Source organism: Falco peregrinus, chromosome 3, assembly GCF_023634155.1.
Source record: "Falco peregrinus isolate bFalPer1 chromosome 3, bFalPer1.pri, whole genome shotgun sequence".
NCBI classification, from domain to species: Eukaryota; Metazoa; Chordata; class Aves; order Falconiformes; family Falconidae; genus Falco; species Falco peregrinus.
Window position 1 is genome coordinate 103067287 of NC_073723.1, and position 22803 is coordinate 103090089.

Consider the following 22803-nt stretch of genomic DNA (forward strand, 5'->3'; position numbering starts at 1 on the left):
TGAATCCCATGTTGACAGTGGTGTGATCTACAAGCTAACAATGTTCTGAGTTATGGCCAATTTTAAGAATGAAAATATTATTGCAGTCCCCACTCAAGAGTTAAGCTGTACTAAAAATTGCCACAGATACATACGTTAAATTATGAGTACCTGATAATTTGCACCTTTTTCATAATACAGGGTTCTTTCATAATAAGACATTCTGAAACTGAAAGGTATCATTTTGAGGCAAAAAATGGGACTTACGGCTATGATAAAGTTAGACCAAGATTTTTAGAGGATTTGAGAAGGATTTAGAAACTTATCTATGGAAACCAATAAATTACTACACTTCTGCAAACTATTTATTTATAAATAAATTTCAATATAATCTACCTGATTTTTAGTATTGGCAGTACTCTACAAGTGAAAGAATTCGGTTAGGCTTACTATACTGACCTACAGCCTAATGGTTTGGAGAAAGAAGGCTTTGTTACTTGTGAATGAACAAACTTGATACTGATTTAATTAAAAGTCTGAAAATCGATGCCACTCTTGTAAGAGTCACTTTTCAGAGTGGAACTGCACTTTATACTGCTCTAACATCTTTTCTTTTTTTCCCCTCAGTGATTTTTGACTTGTGTAGGTTTTAGTCTTTTTCTTCAAAATAGTTATTTTTTCCATCTCAAAGATGGAGAAACTGACATAGAGAGGTTAAGCAGGTTGCCTTTGCTTAAATTGGACAGTAGGAGAACTTAAAGTTAGCAAGGTTCAGTGTTACACTTTGTTTAATTGTTCCATTTATTGAAGATATAAGTGAGAATTTAGTCACTTCTCGTTAGTCGCTTTGCAAAATTGTTTCTTTACCATAGGGAAACAAATGTATTTGTAGCAAGAGTAGCTACTGGGATTTGAATTGTGATTAATTACTTGTATAAAGATAGTTTGGATAGGCTGATTTGTCAGTTAAAATCTTTTTATACAGCATTGAGATAGATTTAAATCAGGAAGTCTTTGCCTAATAGTGTTGACTTTGTGGAGTCATTCTTAGCTTCATGAACCCTAACCAGGTGAAACATGTGAGTGTTGTCTGACGACCTGCATGTTGCTAGTGTAAGAGGTACCAGTGTTTTGAAGGTGGTTGATTCATATTTTCATATTGAAGACTTAAAATGTCTTTTTAGTGATTAAAGACCTTGAATAATATTTGTTCTGATCAGTAAGTCTTAGGGTTTTTTGGTAATAATGAGCTGTTGTGAGCAAGAAATCAAGGGAGTATGGGATACTTGTTGTGTTACTTAATTGTGCTTAGGCAGCAATGGCCAGCTTAATGTCCATAGACTAATTCTGATCCATGACATATTCAGTGTTGTGTAGGTTTTGTGTGTCATGTAACATGGCCAGGCTCAGTCTTCAGTCATCCCTGGGTGAATTTCTTGTGTGTAGCTTTGCACTTGTCAAGAAGGTGAGCCTGCTACGTGTGCAGTTTGAATGGTTTCTACTTTTTCAGCCTTTGTGGCAAGCGATGAAACATGCAAATCCAGTAAACGTATCGAATTTTTTTGTGAGCAAGTCAAGTGTACCTGTCCCCACATCTTTCACATCAAGCTTTTCCCTGGTGTACTTTCCTAGATTATGGTATTGAGTCACTTCAGTTGTTCAGGTTATCGTGCATTCTGCTGTCTTAATCTTTTTATTGAGATGTTTGTTGCAAAATCTACTTTCCTTTTTTGCATATAAAAGTCTGCAAGTCCTTGATAGAGTATGCAAGTTAAAGTTGGAGGGAGGAAGAGTATCTGCTTGTAGAATTGAAATTATCTTGCTATTGAAGATCCTGTCAATTTAACTGCCTTTTTCTGCTTCAGAGGAGCTCACCTGCATATCCCTTTGTAGAACAGAAACTGGAATGAAAAAAACTTTAGACCTGTGCATGCAGGTTTGGGAGGACTTCTGTTTACCCTTCCTAAGGGACCATCACACTTTGGACGCGGCTTCTTGCCTCATGCACTTAGGTATGATGAGCTAAATGACCGTGCAAAAAAAGCTGCTGTTCTGCAGAAGAATCACCTCCAGTTCATAAACAGGCTGTTATCTCATTCACTAAGCTACCAAAAGCCAATTGGGTAATACAATTTTAAAGCCATTTTAATTCTTTTTCCCTTCTCATTCTTGAAGTTGGCAATCCTGCCCTGAGCCTTTCCTAGTTAGGTTTGCCCATGTAGCGTTACTGAAGTCTTGGAGGAAAAAGATCAAGAAGAAAATAACTAAATCCAGTAGTCACAGCTGTGAATGGCAGAAGGGGCACGATCTGTCACTTCATCTCAGGATGTTTAACGTGATTTTCAAAGTATTGCAGAACTCTCACTTTGCAACCTGCAAAGCAAAACTAAAAATGAATGTCAGGAGAGATGAGATTAATGAAATCATTCCATCCAAGCTTCAAATGTGAAAGACTACCCCCTTTCCTTTATCCTTAAAGGGTCTTTAAGATTGTAGTGAAGCTGAAAATATGTGCCACAACTGTGTGAAGCTGAGAAAGTATCGATAACTGCTATAGATAAGAACAAAGTGTGAGAGCTAGTATGTTTCCTTTAAAATTGGAGAATTGAGAAGTCTGTCTGAGAGCTACAGTGATTTGAATTTTTATAATTTTATTTTTTTTTTTACTTTTGAAGTTCTGTTTATGCAGTAGGAGCTGCTTTGTTCCTAAAATGCCACCTTACTGAGTTTATATCTCGGTTGACCTTTTTTTAAATTGCAAAATGGTCTCTTTCAAGAGGCAGTCAGTTTTCAATCATTTATACCTATGTTATCTGCAACTTTTAAAGTAAGATGTTTGTCAGAGTGTCTTATTATTGTACTATTTTTCTTCTGCAGTTATTTGAAATCTGTATTGAAACCTCTTACTAGAATTTCAGCTCCTGAAGACCAAGCTGTCCTTTTGCTTATTAAAAAGCCACTGCATTAAAAAATGCCAATCTTATTTCTGAATCTAGAGGTTCAGCATTAGGTCTTTATTGCCTGCAATATTTCAAACCCACCAATGACTTAATTCCTAGTATTTAAAAGATTTGGAGCAGTTAAGTTTTTGAAGAATTGTATCAATTTGATCTATCTGATTAGGGAAGCAGTAAGAAACAGCAGAAACAGAACTTGAAATTTTAATGTAAGAAAGAATTTCAAAAAGAGGCCAGAAGAGAGGAAATGTCAAGGGGACTGTTTTCTTCCACATTTTTATGGCATCCAGGAGATTGGGTAAGAAGGGATGAAGACTTTCCATTTCGCATAAGAGGAGATGGTACACAGAGAAGAGGAGCAAGGAAGCTTGTCTCTAGGGTTTTATATTGGTGATTAAAGACTAACCTCAGTTCACTATGTGCGCTGGGGTTTGAAAGGACTGAAGGACAGCGCTTGCACTGAAGGGTCAGCATCCTCACCTTGGACTCACCGTAGCTTGAAATTTTTGCCTGCTGCCTGCCCCAGCTCCACATTTTATTATGATTATTGTAATTATGCTGAGAACTAAGGCTGGTAGATGCTAGGTAGAACTTTCTTACAGTGTATGCTTGACTCCTTTCATTCAAGAGTTGTATTTCTGGGTTAGAGAAAAGCTCTGTTACCAACTCCAGAAGCAGGATTTCAGACATACTCAAAGGTACCATGGGTAAGATGTACGATCAAATTGTAAAGAATTTGGAAATGCTACTCTCGGAAGTCACTGGTGTTTCAGGAGTGGCTTGCACTCAGGTAGGAGATACTCTTAAATAAAAAGAAACAAAGTCGTTTCTGATACATTTTGTTTACTTTAGTTCTTAATTTTTTTGTGAGAAATACTTGTTAGCACGTATGAGCTATTTATTAGTTTTTTCCAATCATTGCAGTTAATTTCAAAAGGCTTTATCTTGGGAGTATAATGAATTACTACAGACACGTTTCAATGTTCTAGTTCTGCATAATTCTATATGTTGCTTTAGGCGAAAGCCTTGCGCCGTGGTGGACTATAAAGTCTGGATGCGCAGCCACTTCTGACAGCTTTGGACTTTTTATTGGTAATTACACAGATGGTGAAGAGTATTTTGCTATGGAGATGGTTTTAGAGGAAAAAATAGTTTACAAAAATAATTTATGCAGTGAATAACATTCAGTGTCTTGTTTTTCTCTAAATGCATCTTCACCAAGATGTAGTATAGCATTATTTTAATGTTCTCTGAAATGGTATCTAATGATTCTCATTTTTGCTAGTCTAAAAGAAAGTGTTATTTGTTGACTTTTCAAAATTTTAAGCTACTTTCTGAATTACTGCGATGTTTTACCATTTAGTTTTTAATGGACTATGTCCTGCCATTCAGCTTCATTGTAGAATTGTCTTGTATGCCACAGGCCCCTTCCTTTTGTGTGGGGATACACAGGATGCTCTAGCAAGGCACATTAGTGTGTGATAAGGATGGTGTTCAGCAGTGTCGTACTAAGCCACCTAGAAAACAGTCTGATAAGGAAACTTTTCAATTCCTAATGTGAAACTTCCAGGTTGCTAGCCTGCATGCAGGCAGAGGTGCAGTCTGGGGTCCTGTTGGTATGCTCAGCATCAGGAGTCTTTGCTTTTTGTCTGCCCTACATCATGTTGCAAATGAACGTTTTACCTTCTCTTGTCCTCTGACACTTAGTGTCTTTTGGTCTTTACTGTAGATACTGTTAGAACATGACTGTGGAAAATTTGGTTAAGTTGATAAAATTGCTAGTAGTTGCATTTGATTTGTGTTTCTGAATGGTTTTGGTCATACATGACTGCGGAGGTGATGTATATCTGAGACTTGATGCAGCTGATGCTAGGATTTTTGTGCTGCTGTTACTATAATCAGTTGATTGACTTAGTTATCACACTGATAAACTGCTGAAAATTGTTAATGGAGTAATTGAAAATAAACTAGGAAATGCTAGCCTTTTGGTAAAGCTAACAGACATAGCAAGCAAAGTAAACATTATAACGTTTTTCTGGTATGTACTCTTCACCTCTAGTCAAAACTTGAGAATTTATAAAGAGAATTCACAGGCTCATGCAGTTAAGCAGATTAAATATGTTGATTTGGTATCAGACTGTTATTTTAGTGGTTGAGCTTTAGTATTATTTGGTTTAGATTGGAAAAAAAAATAATTGTTGAGAGGTTGACATTAACCTCATTTCCATAGGCGTCTTGAAAGTCCTGTAGAGAACTGCTAATGCTTCTAGCTACAGCTTTTTATACCTTCATCTTCTGCTACTCCCTTCACCCTCACAAATGTGTTATGGCAGAGCTAGGAGTCAGACTGAACATATGATTTGTTGTATATTTGGGGGGGAGGTGTGTTTGGCAACTGAAATAATGAACTGGTGTAAAAAGATCATTATCAGTAACAAAGACTGCCTTTCAGAAATAACTCTGCAGACGTGCCAAACAGAAGTTCTGATTTTTCTCTTGACATTGCACATTTTACACATGCTAATGTTATGGAAAATGTATTAAAAATTAGCCATAGGAATACATTTTTTTACTGACTGAATTAAACCTAAAACAACTGTTGCATGAAATGCAATTTTGAAGAGCAAGTACTGAAAATAATTACTCCTACTACCTTTGACAGATACATGTGTAAGTATAGGAATTTTTTGAGGTTAACTGCCAGATCTCTGCTGATTGAGAGTTAGAAGGAGGAGATCTCATGGATTTAGAACCTAGCTTAGTTTTTGTTTTATCCTTATTATAACTTTGAGAGACGACACAATGCATATTGAGAAATCTGCTATTTATAATACTTTTTATTAAACTCCATACCGATTGCTGGTCATCCTGTGCTTTTGTGGGTCTTCAGTTCTAGTTAGTTCAGTCTGATTTTTATTTAATACCCGAGCACTTTACCATGCTTTGACATCCTTGTCATCTGATTCCTGCTGATCAGATACCTGCTACTTGAATCACGATAGTGTTTCTGATGGGAAAAGATACATGGTATGGGTGTGTGTTTCAGCTCACCAGGCTGTGTAAATATATATGTGCTTATATCCTGAGTTAACAGGTTCTGAATTTATCACCTGTTACATCTTGGATGAGGATATCCCTATGTCATTACTTGTTTGTTTGCAAGGGGGTCTTTTTGGTTGTTTTTAGTTCAGAGAAGCAACTTTTTCTGGAGCTGCAGCAAAGACCTGGGACTAGAACTCCTGAATTCTAACAGTATCAACAACAACTCATTTTGGGCAGTAGCTTAACCTCTCTGTCTCAGTTTTTTGTCAAATTCATTAACGAAATAAGGACACTAAAACTTGTCTTAATACCCTACAGAACATACAGAAATTAAATTGGTATGTGTGCTCTGTGTGTTTTTGAATGAGTTGTTCACAGCAGTTACTGAACGGGCAGCTCTAGAGAATGAAAACCCTGTTTCAGCTCTTGCTATTTTACTTTTCTGAAATGAAATCTTCAAGCATTTCTTCTGACTTCAGTGAGACTTACCTTTCCCACCATAATTGCCAGCAAGTGTCAGGCAGTGCCAATTCCATAAGTAACTGCGGTGGCCAAGCAAAGCTACCTGTTGGTAACTGGGCTGTGACGAACAACTCCTGTGTGTGAGTGCTCCATGGCTGCCAGCCTAACCACTCTTGGCTTGTCAGAAATAGAAGTGCTGTCTAGTAGGAGACATGAAAGACTCGTTTTTTCCAATTTTACAACTCTGTTACTGATACTACAGATCAGACTTGAGCATCCTCCTCACGTGTTTTTTTCTCTTAATACTTCTACAATAGCTAACTGGTTACAAAACTTTAGACTTTTATTAACCAGTGAATTATTTATTCAAACAGATGAAAACCATTTATTAATGTGTTCATCAGAGATCCATTTTGTATAAATTGTAACATTTTCACCAAACAGTAATGTCTTTAAGTATAACTTGCATTCTGGGATTTATATTCTTGTGACTCTTTATTGATGTCTGCCTAAGTTGATTACATTTCTTCTTTTTTTTAAGGTAAAGTGCAAGTTAAGAGTTCAGACATACAAGTTGGAGACCTCATCATAGTGGAAAAGGTTGATACTTTTTGAATATATTTTAGAGACTAAAGATTATTAACATGCTAATTATCTTCTGAAGAAAAGTATATTAAGGTACTTATCTGTGAAGTACTAACTAGCTAGTATTTTAGTTCAAGTTTTATTTGAGAATCTTCAAGGAAGTCTGTTTTTGGATTATTTATAAGCCTAATTGAATGTAAACACTTATATTTTATGAATTGGTATATGCTTAAATTTATCTAGTGGAGTACAATTGCTGGTTTTAAATTCTCTGGCTCGTGCTGTGCTGAATGTTCTAAGCTGTCTGATTACTGATACCTTCCTTCTGATGCTCAAATAAGTAAGTGTTTTTCTACGTTTGAAGGCTTCAAGGATAAGTTTTATTTATAAATATATTAAAGTATATTTATATTATATAATTATAACATGTATATAATATTATGTATAATTAAATAATAGAAAAGTTTATTTTCAAAAACAAGAAAAAGCTGTCCCGTTTGATTGCAAATGGTGAGTGAGAGCTGTGAACTCTGTTCCCCTCTGTGTTAGTGTTGTAATAGACAATGTTGCTTGTTTCCGTTGGCACTCTGGGCTACTAAGAAATTATTGTGACCTTGCAAGTCATCTTAATTTTTCTTGTCAGAGGAAACTTTTTACTTCATTCTGGAAAGATGACTCTTTCTGGGTGCCAGGAAGTGGTTGTCATCACGCTTTGTATTAGAGGGCTACTCCATGGAGATGCTGCAAGGAGGTACCTCGAGTTGAAGCTTGTATCTGCAACTTTGTTTGAAGTGTTGTATGGCAAGTTGCAGCTTGGCAGAATAATTGTTAGTGGAACCTAGGCAGTGACTAGGCTTTTCTAAACTTCTTGGTGGTTTTACTACTTTTTATTACTTTTGATAAAAGAAGATCCTTCAGCAAATATGGCCTCCTGATGCATTTTGTGCTTTCTTATCTATTAACACCTTTTCTTTTACTTGGAGAATTTGCAGAACTCATGAATTGTCACTGGATAGAGATTATTTCCTTTTTTCAGACATATATAAGAAACCTCTCTTTGTTTAGGAAAACTTCTGTTTCCTTCCTTTGTTTCTTCTTTAGTGCAAAGAAAGTACAATATATACCCAAGTCTCATTTGGTTTGCTGCTTTCAGCTTGAAGTGCATCTGTTTTCATGTAGTTGGTACTATTTCTTTCTTCTTTTTCCTTTCTTTTGTCTGCTGTCTGTACCTGCTATCTCTTTGGGCCTGTCTGAGTGCCATGTACCAGCATAGACAAGGTCAGTGCTAATATGCCTTGCCTTTCCATCTGTTCTGCCTTACACCTTGCTATCTTAGTGTCCAGCTGGAGTCAGCTTGCACCTGCTCACTGGTGCCTATTCCAGATCTTTTAGGAGAATGAGATATTTGCTTTGATTTTTTTTTTTTTTATTAGGAAACTTTTCAGGGCCTCCTTAATCTCTAAACCTGGAATTTATTGTGGTAGAGTGTAGGGAAGACTCTTGACTACGTAGGTAATCTGCCTTCCCTTTTTACAGAGGTCCATCTGCCTGTTGAATTATGCTTGAATTTGGAAAATGGGAATTATGTTGTGACTCAGTCTGTCTTGTATGAGGTAGGTCATTAGCATCTATTTTAGTATGATGTGCAGCAGCTTACAGATCATGTTGTGAGCACCTGAGGTTTCTAATGAAGAAAAAGTAATGTTTAAGGATTTAGGGAAATAATGAGTAGAGTTCTTCTGGATTAAGGTTTTACTTTAGTATCTCAGTAGGGTGAATATCATTGTTTGAATGTTGTATTTAGTCTTCAAGCTCCCTCCTGCCCCAGAAGATCTTTCTTTCCTCTTGGCCTTGCTGGGAGTGCCTTCAGTCTAATGATGTTAAATGTTTTCTGCTTCTACTGAGACGTGTATTTTGTTCGAGCAAGCAATTTTCAATTTCAGAGTATGACTCCTAAGCCAAAGAACCAGTCGGGAGTGAAATGTTCAATTGCTCACTCTAATGGCAGAGGAACGAGTTAACATTGTATTTGACTGGAAGATGCTTCAACAGCATTTCTGTAGTGAAATTAATGACTCATTTGAGCTGAAGATCCATATGTTAACTAGTGACTGCATCACAAGTACTAACAACTTAAGTGAAAGGTTTTTCTATATTTAAACCTTGAATATCCTCTGATTGTTGTTTTTTTTTTTTTAAATAGGCCTGATTAATTTCAATGCAGCTTTAAGTGACTACAATGTGCTTAACAGTTTCATTCCAAGTAATAGACATATTGTTTCAACTGAAGATTTTGTGATGCACTAACACTAGGGCAGGAAGAGGCCTGAACAGAAGGAAATATTGCCTGTCCTTAAAAACTAAAAGGCATTGGTATATGCTAGCTGAAAAGCAGTCCCCTGCCTCGAGCAGGTGTGCTACTTCCTAGGTGTTCTCCTCGGCTTGGGTTAAGATACATTCTTAGTTTCCAGTGGGAGCACAGGTTTGTGTGATGTTCCTGAATAAGACGATTGAAGGGATGAGTTGATGAGTTCAGCTGCTGTTATTTAGACACTGTAGCTTGTTGACAGTTTGGTATACATTTTGGGGATGTGAAGAGGGTGTAAAACTTAGTTAATGATTAATAACACACTTAATAACATTTAATAACAACATTATATAATTTTTATATAACATAAAATAATAGTGTTTTAAAATGTGGATCAGTAATGCTTCATCTTAAAGCTTCAAGAGCTTTTCTTCAAGCTGTAAAAGAAATGCAGTTGCTTTTTTCTTAATCTCAGGTGTAAAGTGAAATGAATCCAGATTTGTAAGGATTGCAGCTGATGCTGGCATGCACAGCATGCAAATGCAAGGTGACAGTTGGGAAGTGCCTTTTCCATTTATAACTCAGAAGCAATCAGGAATATTTTAGTCCATGAGAAGAGTATATGGTTTGTTACATGAATGGAAAAGAAAGGACAGTAAGTGCAAAATTCTGAGGGTCTGTAGCTACAGGCAGCTGTAGGGGAATAGAAAGACTGACTAGGGAGCTGGAGAAACTTATGTAAATAACATTCTCATGATAACATGACAAAAATGAAAATAAATTGAAAACTATTGGAAGTTATAATTTTGAAGTGAAGATTGTAGCCTGTGGTGCAGGGAGGTATAGGTGTATTTGTGGGTTTTCTTGTTTTCCAATCTGGCTAGTACTGCAGAATGGCCTGGAGCAAGCCACGGGAACCCAGGAGCTGGGGAGCCACTTCTCTTGCATTGGCCGTCGGCTTGGCGCAGCTGGGTCTCTAGGGATGAATCTGTAAGTCAGCAGCATAGACAAACACAGAGAGAAGTGGAAGACCTCCTTTCCTGGAGCTCTAAATCCGCCCAGACTTCAGCAAGACAATGTATTCAAGTCATTTTCATGACTTATATATTCACATTTCAGTATATATATCAATAAACATTTCTCAATTACCATGGCGATGAAGCTAGATTACATAGCTTCTTCATGGGTTTCTGAATGCTTGAAGTTGTATGTGTTGTCATTTTAACTTGTTCCACTTTGATAAATGTGACATGAGAGGGCTAACATGATTGACATATTGCTGCTGTTTGTGTACAACAGAACTTAATTTTCTTCATAATGAGGTGTTAAAGATTTTTTTGTAGCATACTTGCCATCTGTTTCTGTGTAGTCACTCATTTCTAGTGACTAGGTATGTCTTTGCAGGGGGATCTTTGCTCCCCAGTGTCAGCAGTGACAGTGACAATGGGTGCTGGTATCTAGGACTCCTGCAGTGCCTTTCCACCCACTTCCAAACTATGGCAAACCTGATGAAAAATGAGATGTCAGTCTTAAATGCTGTTGTGGTTTTGGTTTTGTTTGTTTTTTTTTTTTTTTTTTTTTTTTTTTTTCCTGAGGGAGACAGCAAAGACAAGACAGTCTCCATCCAGCCTTTCCTACATAGAAGGATATGTTTATATATATTAATGCTGAAAAACATACATTATTTTACAGGAAGGAAAAACAGTCTACAGGTTCCTCAAGGTGGGCAGCAGAGGGGGAGGTCCTGATCTCCTTTCGCTGGTGACCAGCGACAGGACACGAGGGAGTGGTGTGAAGGTGGGTCAGAGGAGGTCCAGGTTGGACGTTAGCAAAAGGTCCCTCACTGAGGGGCTGCTGGGGGACTGGAACAGCCTCCCCAGGAAAGCGGTCATGGCACTAAGCCTGTTGGAGTTCAGATATAGTGACTGCACGATGCTCTTAGTCAAATGATTGAGTTTTAGGTAGCCCTGGGAGGAGCAGGGAGTTGGGCTCAGTGATCCTTATGATTCCCTTCTGACTTGAGATATATTCCATGATGCTGCCCAATTTGGTCAGGCATAAAGGTTTGAATCTTAAATAGCAAGTACCAGGTGGACGTTCCATTTACTGAATGTGAAACGTGCAGTCTCTGTGGAAGCTGGTAATGATTTGTAAAAACCTGATAACTCATTTGGATTATTAGAACTTCTATTTAATTCAGTATGAGATCATTTGACTGATATTTTTGCAAAATTTTGGGTGCTGGTCCAGTGTGTTAGCTTGTTTACAAGTAACTGGAAGTTTGTAGGCATGAAGCCAGTAACCTGAAACTTGTGTAATGGATTTATGTCAGAGCTGGCAGGGGAGCTGCAAAAATGTATAGCTAATCTATATGAAGACTGGGTATCTGTTTAATTGTTATTGTCATTTAAGGAAAGATTTATTTAATTTTGAAGTTGCATTTTCCCTTTCCTCTTTTTTTTTTCCTTTCCTCTAGTAGGTGCATAATAAATATATATTAAGGTGAATGCTTTTACTGCATTTTTTTACAAATCTGAATGAGATATTCCTGGGTGAATCTGGGCTCAAGATGGATATTAAATTTCACTACATGTTTATTTTCTGTTATAAGGCAAGATTAAAAAAAAAAAAGGTGTACTAGCTGAGTTGCAGCTGAAGCAGCCTCTTCAAGGTGAATGCCAATGACATACAACGAGCCTGTGAATTTTTAACTCTTTTTGCTTTTCCAAATAAGTGCAAACTGCTGCAAACCAGGAAGTATCCATACGTGAAAATACATAATTTTAAGGTATGAGGAGGGGGTTTTGGTGCCTGCATAGGATTTTTAGGTAAACCAGAACATGCTTCTATTTTCTACTGTTTCAAAACGTGCGTGTTTTCCAGGCATCTCATCTGCTTGCGATAGTACCATCTCTGTAGCCCCTCGTGGTCCCTCTGTACTGAACTCCCTCTCCATCAATGGAGAATACAGGTGTAGCTGCTTCCAGTCCCACTTCTGAATGGGTGTCCTTGAGAGTGTGTTACAGAGAGTCAGGGGGTACCTGCCTCCCAGAGATATAGAGAGTTTACGTCATCTTGTTTTGAAAGCTGAGCCCATAAAACACAGAACTCTTAACAGATCTATTGGGATCATGCTATTCCAAATGGCATTGTTGTGGCATGCTGATCTTGGGAAGATTTCTTTGGAGTAATGGAAAACTTTGCCTACAGTATCCAGGATGTTTTGTGGTCAGAACTAATACTGCTGTATGAGTGTGGCTTCTCGAGAACTAAGGCAAATGCTGGAATACAGCATTACATGTGGGGAAAAACTTCAGCTGCTTCAGTGGTGGTGCCTGCTATAAATACAATTTATTCTCCATTACGAGTCAGACAATGTGAATTTTTTCCCTCTCTGAACTGATTGTTATGAATAGTCAGGCATAGTATTTTGAAGGTCCCATATACTGAATATCATACAAAGCAGTGTCTAATTATCTTCACAGATGTTTTTTGAGCTGTTTTATTGAAGGGGACTGAGTGTACATCTAAGATTATTTTTTTTTTCATTTGACGGGCAGTGATGAAGGGGAAATGCTGCCTTCAATAAAGTAAAAGGAGAAGGGTTAAAAATGAGAAAATACGTGTCTGGTTTCCAATCAAACCGATCTAAGTGCTGGGTTTCTTTCTGTTCATAGCAGTGTTATGTCCTTAAATGTTGAGATGGAGGACTGGCTTGACTCAGATGAACAAAACTACTCCTCTATGTTTGTCTTGATTCTTTTAGGAGGTTTTTAAGTGTGTTTGCTGATGCTGTGGTCTGAGCTATTGCCTAGATTCCTGTTGGGATAAATACATTGAAAGCTGCTACATGCTGAATGCACTTGAATTTCATGTAGAGATAATTTTGAACCTGTTATGTTTTTCTTTTGACAGTTACATGTTTGTAATAACCTATAGAATTCATATCTTCCACTTTGATACGCTGAATCAAAGTATTGTGATTAGGGATTTTGCAGGTGGGATTCTGTGTTCAGTATGTGAGATGTTCTGTTGCTTCGTGTCTTGAACTGAAATTTTCAGGTTAGCTTGACCCCATCTTCACCTCTGTTTCTTCTTTGTAAAATAACTAACCAGTTTTCTGTAGCTGGTAGTTTGTGTAAAATAGACCCGCAGTTGAATTATTAGTGCTGTATTAATTTTGCAGTTTGGTTACAATCGAAGTGTGAAATAGGGAATAATTGCACAGTTTTGGAATGCTCATATGCTGAACTTGCTTCTTCACCTCATGTTGCATAAATTCAGTCAGGTTTTTGAAATCTGTGAGGTTTGTCTATGCCATGTGGTGGGCCTTGTCAGCTACATTTATTTTCTATTCAGACAACTGAGCTCTTAAAAAAAAAAATTAAATAAAAAATGAGCCTTAGGTATGCAGTGGCTTTCAAGGCAGCAAAGTATAACAGGAAAACCTGAAATGTATTCTCAAATTGAGGTACTTTCTATGCGAAAAATGTTTGTGCATTATATCCTCTTAACAAGGGATCTGAAATGAGCATTAGGAAATATTTCTTGGCATGAAACTAGTAATGCTATTGCTAATAATCCACTGAGATTTCTTAATTGGTTAAAGGTAGCCTGTAAATGAAATTCAGATGAGTCTTTGTGTTCAGCTTCAGTGTCAAGGCATGTGGCACGCTGGACCCCAGTTGTGATGGCAGAAGCTGCAGTTCAGTGTTACCCTTTCTCATCCTTCTGTCCACTGTTCACTCTAGTCCCTGCCAAATTAGCCTGTCACTTTTTTCTTTTCCAGTCCTGTGTCTCTTTCAGGTTTTGACATGTTGGTTATTCTCACTTAGCCCAGTTTTCCATTCTTAAGCTCTGTGTTGGCAATGTGTAACTGGAGCTGGTGGGCGAGTGAAGGACGCGGGTAGCTGCTTGCAGGTAGTCTTGGGGGGAGGGGGCCACAGTATTGTTTGTTTTGTTTAATCTGCAAAAGCTTCAGTTGGCCTTTCTGTGGTCAACCAAAACCTGAAAACATGATTTGATACAGGTAGCTTGGTGCTCGAGAGGGAAATGCAGAACTGTGTGCAGGTGCATTGAGCTGTGCATATGGCTCTGTGCCTCAGATACTGAGGAAGAATTTCTATTAATTTTTGTCTTTGTGAAGGAGAGGTTTATAGCTATGGGAGGTAGGAAAATGCGGTTCCCTGACTTGCTGTTTCCTCTGTGTCTGTGTGCGTTGGGAAAGAGGAGGATACTTGGTGTACATAACGTTTGCAACTCAAGTGCCAAGACAGATGTTTCAAATTTCACTGTTTTTTCTATTATATGTGCTAGCTGAGTGTCAGTGTCTTGCTCAGTGAAATTATTTAAAAAATATTTCAGTTAGATATTCCTATGCTTGAACTACCGTTTTCAGTCAAGAAAATGTAAACCTGTTGTAGTTTTTCAGGTATTTATGATTCATTTATAAAGAGCATCTGAAAGGATTAGCTGTTGTTTGCTTATTGTATAATTTTTCGAAAATATTGATTTCTGAATTGCAAATGCTGAATGTAAAGTACTGTGAGAAATCCTATTTTAATTGAGTTTCAATCCAAGTGTGACCTTTTGTTGATAGATCTTACTGGACGTTTGATTGGAATTAACTTTTTTTTCCTACTTACAAAAAATATCCCTTTTTTCCCCCCTCTCCTCAGAACCAACGAATCCCATCGGACATGGTGTTTCTCAGAACTTCGGAAAAAACGGGTATGTTTTGATAATTCACATTGGTAGTGTGATAAGCTTGTGGTTGCAGTAAAATTCTAGATTGTGCACTGTGGTCAATGAGATTGTTGGTAGGAGATCCACCTTCATCAGGTGAATGGGAGAGGGTCCATTCACTGTACTTGTTTAATATGACTTTGACAGTATTTTATTTATGACTAATTATTATCTTGCAATATGCATTTAAATGTCATTTGATTGTATTTCAGTTACTAAATTGAAAAGAACTATGAACCTACTAAAATGACTATGAACCTACTAAAATGACTAAAAATCATTTTTTAAAATACCTACTAAAATTATCTAAACCCCTGAAATAAGTGATTTTTGGTTTTGGTTTTTTTTTTTTTTAGAAAAACCTTACATTCCTTTGTTCAGTAAAAAAATGCAAAACTACAATTTTCTTGAGGGAAAGAAAAGTTCTCCTTGTTAGCTGTATTTCTCTTTATGTGGTGATAGGGGAGTACTCTTAATCTTTGAGAAACAAATATTTCCTTTATAGGAACCTTATAAATTATAGCTGTTTTGATTAAAGTTTAGAAATTACTATTGGATGCCCCCCATATAACTCAAATGAGTTTCCCTCCTTTATATTACCATTTCTCTTCAGATCCTGAAGCTCTGTCTGGTGTTTGTCAGACAGCACTAAATTTCACAAAGGTAATAGCTATGATACTGTATTCGTGGCACTTGGTACTTCACTGTGGCGCGGGAGTTCAATCATATATTTCAGATAAAAGGCTAAATTTGTAGACACACTTCGAGAGAGAAGACAAAAATGCTTCTGATAGCTCTGGTGGTGTTCTGTAGGCTATATATTTGCGAACAGAAGAAGAAATTACTCTGTTGTTACTGTGTCTTGCTGATGACTTTCAAATGCTGATTAGATGCACTAGATCATTTATAACTGGTCTGGACTGACAAAGTTTCCTAATAGTCTATATATAATCTCCATCTTGTTTAATCACCCTCTGGTTCAGGGCACGTGAGCTTTTCTTTTTACTCCCTCCCACAGTACTGCATTTTATTAAAATGCTTAATGCTTCTGGCAACTCAAATCTCTTGAATCCAGCATGATCATACAAGGATTGATAATATTTCTTTTTGGGCTACTTACAATGTCATCTTTTCCTGCTGACCCAGAAACTGCTTCAGCTGAAATCATACCTCCTAGTAAAGCAGGAGGATTTCTGCATCTGTAGAATTACTTTAAACTAGGCCACTTGCATGCAATGTGTAAGCAGTAGAAGGTCAATGGGTGTTGATCCAACACTTTCATAGCCTTTACTAGCTACATGGGATTAGGTGTTCTGTATCTAGGCATCTGGAGGCGATCATCATCCACTCCAGCGGGGTATGTATCAGTTGTAATTTCTTTAAGGGATGTGCACGCAGTGGAAATGTGTAGGGAACTCGGCATATAATGTTGGGCAGTGTTTGCTGCTGTAGGAGCATCAAGAGCTGTTCGTCTTGGCGAGAGCTGGCTTGCTGTCCTTAATTAGTGTCCTTGCAGCAGTTTAAATCGCGTGTGTTTTCACTGCTGAAATAAATGACCATGACCAAGTTGAGATGGTTGCCTGGCTTGCAACAAAACAAGTTCTTCAATTAGGTATTTTGCACATCTGCACTCTAGCATGTTGTCCTCCCTGTTAATTCTTAAATTCCTGGATTCGGGGTGTGAGGTTGTAAGGTGCTGTGCAGTCTCCCTCCCCTGTAGGACTGTTGGTTGAAGGACGGGGCACACGTGTGGTTGGCAGGGAACAGGCCAGGCCAGAAACGGAGCTGCAGGGGATACCTCTGGGTCTTGGCTGCCATACACCTGACTAGTGCATCTTAATGGACCACAGTTAATGTAAGTTAAACTGTCTCTTTGTCAAGATATAGTCTGGGGGAGGTGAGCAGGATGGATCTCTATGTCAAATGTGTGAAGAAAAACATTTTTGAAAATAAAATTCATCAAGTCTTTTTCTGCATTCACTGTTTAAGTCTACTGCAGTCAGCTTTCTCAGAACATCATAATTAAAATTCTCCTGTAAGAAGTTCCATTAATTGGCTATCTAGAAAATAAAGCTACTTATTAAAAAAGTTTATAGTTGTAACAATAGACTTTCCATAACTGATATTAAAAAAAATCCTTGTGAGCACTTTGAAAGAGTTGTGTACCTACTGTGTAAATATTCATTATAATGTGAGTAAAGAGCAAATTGAGTGAAATCTTCCCAGAGTTCTGATACTAATTTTATCTACGCTTCCGCTACACATGGAATGTGTTTTTTAACATTGAAAATGCACTTTCTGTAAGCATGCAGCAGGTTAACTAGTTATATTGGTGTTGCACTTCTTTAAAAACAAAAAACCCCACAAAAAAATAATCGCCTGAACTTCAAGCATATGGCAGTAATTGGTTTTTGACTAAAGAGTGAACACTTACATCTGTAATTGTTTCTTCCTGGATGTTGCAGTTTTGACTGATTTATGGTTTAATTTATAGTTGGCACTTTAAGTGGTTTGTAAAACACATTAGTTTTTGCATGCTTTTATGTTCTATATGTAATTTTATTTTATCTTCTGTGCAATAAAACAGCTTAACTATAACTTGTTACTATAAATCTGTAAAGAGTAAACTGAAGAGTTTGAACAAATCTTAAAATCCAACGCCCCTGTAAGCTTCTTTTGGGGCAAAGTACTGTTTTCCAACTTCAATAGTTATACTCCACATTAACGCAGTCTGCAGCACTGCTATGTCCTATATCTTCAGTCGAAAAAGAAGCAGTTTGAGTTACAAATGGGTAGTTTACACACTTCAGCGTAGAACTATTCTGGCTTCTTTGCACACAAGTATGGGACCCTGGAAAAAGTGAGACAGTGGTGTGTGCTTGTTTTCCTCCCCTTCTATTCCCACCCACACCCCAAATGCACTTTTAGGAATGTTGCTTTGGGGATACTTACTAACTCTACATAGCGGAAGGTAAACTTCAGGGGATCAAGCTTATTCTGATAAAACTTAATTCTTATTAGATACTTTTTTTTTCCCCACTCCTGCTTTATCAGATATATTGTCTTTTAGCTAGAATATCTTCAAATAATCTGATATAATCATTGATGCTAATTGTGTACTTGTATCTTAATTTCTAAGATTCCTATGGTTTTTTTAATCAGACTTCTAGAAAAGTTAGCATAAAGACCAGTGGAGGTGGGTCTTTGTTTTTCATTCGTGTTTGACAGTCCGTAACATTGGTATTCCTTTTGTGCGTGGATGGAGATGGCTAAATGACTGGTTTGAGTTTAGAGTTATGATTACTTCCCAGGGGGACGGAGCTGGTGGAAATCACTTGTCAGATGTGAATTCTTTGCTGCTGTCAGTCTCCCTGTGTAACAGAGGTTTCCACAAAGTATCCACTGGCTTCCAAAATAAATAAAAATTTAAAAAAGATAAAAGAAAAAATTAAGAGCAAAACTCCTCTGGAATAATGTCTTGGTTTTATATATATTGAAAAAGGGGCAGGAGGGGAAAGGTTAAGGTGGAATCTTGGTTTTGCTCATTACATATGGTAGGCATGACAAGCAATTTGAAAGATTTGTCCCATTTTCACCCTTTAACCAGATTAAAGGAAGTATTCATGCTAAGCCAGGTCCAAAGATGTGTTACAGATTATAATTTGGTGTGCAAGCAGGCATCATGCCGAAACCAGCTGACTACCTTAGTGGAAAGCTGTTACGCAAATACAGAAATGCACAAAAAAAATGGAAACTCCCTTACTGAAATTAAGCTAGATGCTAAGTGGCCTCTAGCATAATTTTGAGGTTCTTTGAAAAATTGCTTGGCATGCTCTTTACATTTTATTTGTCTATGTGCCATCTCAATCGCAGGTGAAAAGGCAGACAGGGCATTGCAGATATTGTTGTATCACATTATAATTGTCCACAGGAACTGCCAACTGAAGCAGGGGTGTTAATGACTTCAGTGGTACGAGAGTGTTGTCAAAGTACTATGTTTGTAAAAGACAGAAGAAAACATTCAAAGATAACTCTCCTTCTCTAGGCTAAAATCCTTGTGTTGGTGCCCTGGCTGTGCCTTGGTTCAGTGATCGGCTTCTGGTCCAGGTCAGATGTTCTGACGTGAACTGGAACTGGTCCCTTGTGACAATCTGGTGCATGTCTTCCTAAGACTTGACATCTCTGGAATATTTGCATTCTGCTAACTTCCAAATGTGAAAATGAGAGGAATACAAATTTAATAGGATGGCTGCAGTGTCAGGAAAGAATTAATAAAGCTTAATTAGGTTTTTTCCTTCAAACTTTTCATTTACCCACTTCCATAAACCTCAGATTCTTACTATTCGTGGGACAAAATTTAGTACATCAGCTGCTGTAGACACCTCAGCAGCTACCAAATTGGCAGAAGATTTAATTTTTTTTTTTTTATTAGAGGTGATACTCTAGAGAGAGCCGATTGGTTCCACTGCTGTCAAGCTTGCTGTAATGCACAAATCAACATCATCAAACAGTTTTGTTGCTGTAGGTCTTTAAATGCAGTATATAGTAAATTACTGGTGTGGACATTCCAAAGTACTGGATGTCTATCACTACAGCTGTGCCATGGAAGCAGTGGGGAAATGGGAAATCATTTACAAATTCTCACAGTCCTTTGATTGTGAGGAACCTGTAATTCCTTGCAAGGTAATTCCACTTGCACAGTTGTCGCAGCTGGTATTTTTCAGGCCCACGTTACATTGTTTTGGTCTTCTATGTGAGTACTGTAGGTGGTATCTCAGAATCGCAGAATGGTTGAGGTTGGACCCAGGTTCCTTGCCAGATGCAGGATTTTGCACCCCCTGGCTCTTGTCTGCCTGTGTCTCTGGTCTGTTGAGGTCCTTCTGGCCATTCCCCGTTGCATAGATCAGTTTCTTGAATTTCACGTACAAAACTCCTTAAAACGGTGTATTTACTTAGGCATAAATTACTAGCTGTAAACATGTTTATGTTTTTCAGAATTATAATAAGAAGAGCAATCTCACTTGTATTAAAATTTCTAGTTAAGAGTTTTCGGGATCCTTTACTTGTAATTACTTTTAACAACAATGGTATGAGTAAAATGTGAGAATAAACCAGGAAAACACTTTTTCTTTTGAGGCTTTGTAGCAGTTCATTTCTGTAGCAATATAACTGCCTTAGATGTGATGTTTTTTAAAAAATTTTAACGGTTTTACTGGCATAAACTATGCAGTGCGAGTACAGGTTAAGTCATCATTCATACGGCTTGATTTGCTGTTGGAAGGAGCTCTGAGTAAACTAGTAAAGACTTACTCCAGAGTGTACCTTCTCAAGCAAAGTCTGCTAATTGAAGAAAGGAGTGAATTTGAAAATTATGAATTCTTAAGCAGTTCTCTACAGGAGGAGAGTGTTGTGCTGACAAGTGTGTTTTCCTGCTTTGAAGGGTCTGGTTTTGTTGCTCTGAAAAGACAAGTTTTAGCAGAACATTTGTGCCTTAATACAAACCCCAAACTCACTGCGGATGAAAATATAGAAGAGTTGATGCAAGTTGTATCTGTTTATTCTGGACACTTAAGGATAAGTGTTCTACAAGCAACTTAATTGCTTGGGCCCCAGCCTGCACTGGAACTTCAGATATTTGAAAATCAAGCCAGAGATAAAAATGTCAGGTTGGCATTCAGTTGCACAAACAATGTTGCTTTTTTATCACTTTATTAAACCAACTACCACAGAATAATAAGTCTGAAGGAGTTGCATTTGTCACATGTTCTAGAATTTTCTATTATGTTTAGAAAACAAGCATTATAAAGCCTACCTGTCTGGGAACTCAAATGCTTTGCAAATCTATTGCTATAGAGAATGATAAATTACTAGAGTTAGGTTTTGCACATATGGCCAGATAAAAGTTTATCTTCAGGGCATAAGTAGCTGTCAACAATCTGTCCAAACTACTTTAATCTGTTTCTGTACTATGAGTTCCTATTCAGTTTTTAACATTTGATTTAACTCGGGATTGAAATGTTTTGGTATCCACTTTAAGCCACTGAGCAATGTGATCAGCTACTTCTTTAAGATCTAGTCAGATAGTGTGGTGGTTATGTGGTGGAAAGAGGAGGTCTCAGCAGGCTTTAAGCTCCTAATAGTATTACTGTCTCTCTATTACTGATGTAAAATTACACAGTAAAATGTTATTAGAAGACTTGATCATATATTTCATTCCCTAATCATTTTGTTTTATTTTCTGTGCATACTTGGATGATGAGCACAATGCATGTGTTTGAGTATATTGGCAGCAAAATAAGCAGTAACAAAGTAGTATTTTACTATTTATTTTCATTTAGAAGAAAGAAAAAAGACTAGTAGGAGTTGAAAAAGTTGCTCTGTAAGGAGGCTGTGTATTGTGTTAGGCATAAATTTGGCTGTTCCCCACTATCTAGTGATAATGCATTTCCCCAGAATTTCAGGGCTTTTGGTGTCTTGCCTGGAGCAGCAGTCTGACTATCTTAAAATCCCAAAGAATTTCCCCAGTTTTGGGAAACAGCTTAGAAAAGCTGGAGGTGAGAATCAGCAAAGCAGATTTCAGAGGTAGGACAAGTCAGGCAAACAAACTGAGAGACTCCGGGCATGTTGTCAAAGGCTTTGGAAATAAAAGACAAATTACTCTTGCAGAAGTTAGGTTCAAGAATTCCTGCGTAGCAGCAGTCTGTTACCTTTGAAGTATCTATTCGTAAGATTGATGCCATGCATTACATTTTTTTTCTAAAGATACCGTCACCTTTTTCTTCTGTTGGATTGTTTAATTATGGTGGGGCTTTTTCTTTTCTTACTTGAAGGCTTTCCTAGGCGAGCTGTTATTGTTAACTTGATGATTCTAACCAGAAAATGTCTCTTGCTGTTCCTCATTTTTATTGTGAAAAAGGAATTTCTGCATAACCTACCAAGTTCTGATTATCAGGCCTAATTAGGAGTGATCTTGCAGTTGTTTTAAAGTTAACTCAGTAAAATTTTAGACATTATCTTCAAATCAATCTGAATGGATCCATAAGGAAAGAGTGGCTGGCACAAGTTAATCTGATTCTGGCTCCCACATGGGGCGCGAGGCGTGTGCCTGGCTGGCCGTGGAGTGGAGCTGGGCAGACCTGTAGTGCCGTACTCTGGCAGCTCGCGTTCCAGTGGTAGAAAACCTCATGTGGAGTAAGGTGTTACTTCTGCTCCTGCCTTGTCAGGAGTCCGCAGCTGAGGGTGGTGCTGGGTTCTCCATGCAAGGGCTACAGCCTGTCTTGCCGCGCTGTCGTTGCTCTTGGTGCATATGAGGGGTATGAGATTTACCCAAAATATTTCACTTTGTCAGTTACAGTTCTGATCGGAGGTGTCCATGTAGCTTTACACAGCCTTCCTCTGTCTTGTCAGGTCAAAAGAAACTGGAAAAAATAGAAATCCTCTGCTTTTTGCTGGCATGAAGTCCAGTGATAAATCTTGGTAGCTGGGTCTGTTGCTTCTTCCTAGGCACCTGCTTGGTGAAGGGGAATGTGCTTTTCCCTGCTAAACTTTTAACCAAAGATTTATCCTCTTGTTTTTCACGTGCCTGTTGTAATCCGAAGGCTTTATCAACTCCTTTGACTTGTACTTTTCTGTGTTTAAGCTTTATGAGATACCAAGATTCCTGTCCCCCTAATTTAGTTAATGGTATGTTCCTCAAGTTGATGCCTGTGGCTGCTGCTGACACCT

General features: G+C 37.7%; 1 protein-coding gene across 3 annotated transcripts in view; it reads left to right on the plus strand.

Moving 5' to 3' along the window:
- ATP9B (ATPase phospholipid transporting 9B (putative)) overlaps positions 1 to 22803 on the plus strand; it is a 167810-nt gene that overhangs the window by 35084 nt on the left and 109923 nt on the right. For all 3 annotated transcript variants that reach the window (XM_055798406.1, XM_055798404.1, XM_055798405.1), the window contains 2 exons: positions 6982 to 7040; positions 15012 to 15063. In XM_055798406.1, the coding sequence (XP_055654381.1) occupies positions 6982 to 7040; positions 15012 to 15063 (111 nt within the window). The remainder of the gene's footprint in view (positions 1 to 6981; positions 7041 to 15011; positions 15064 to 22803) is intronic.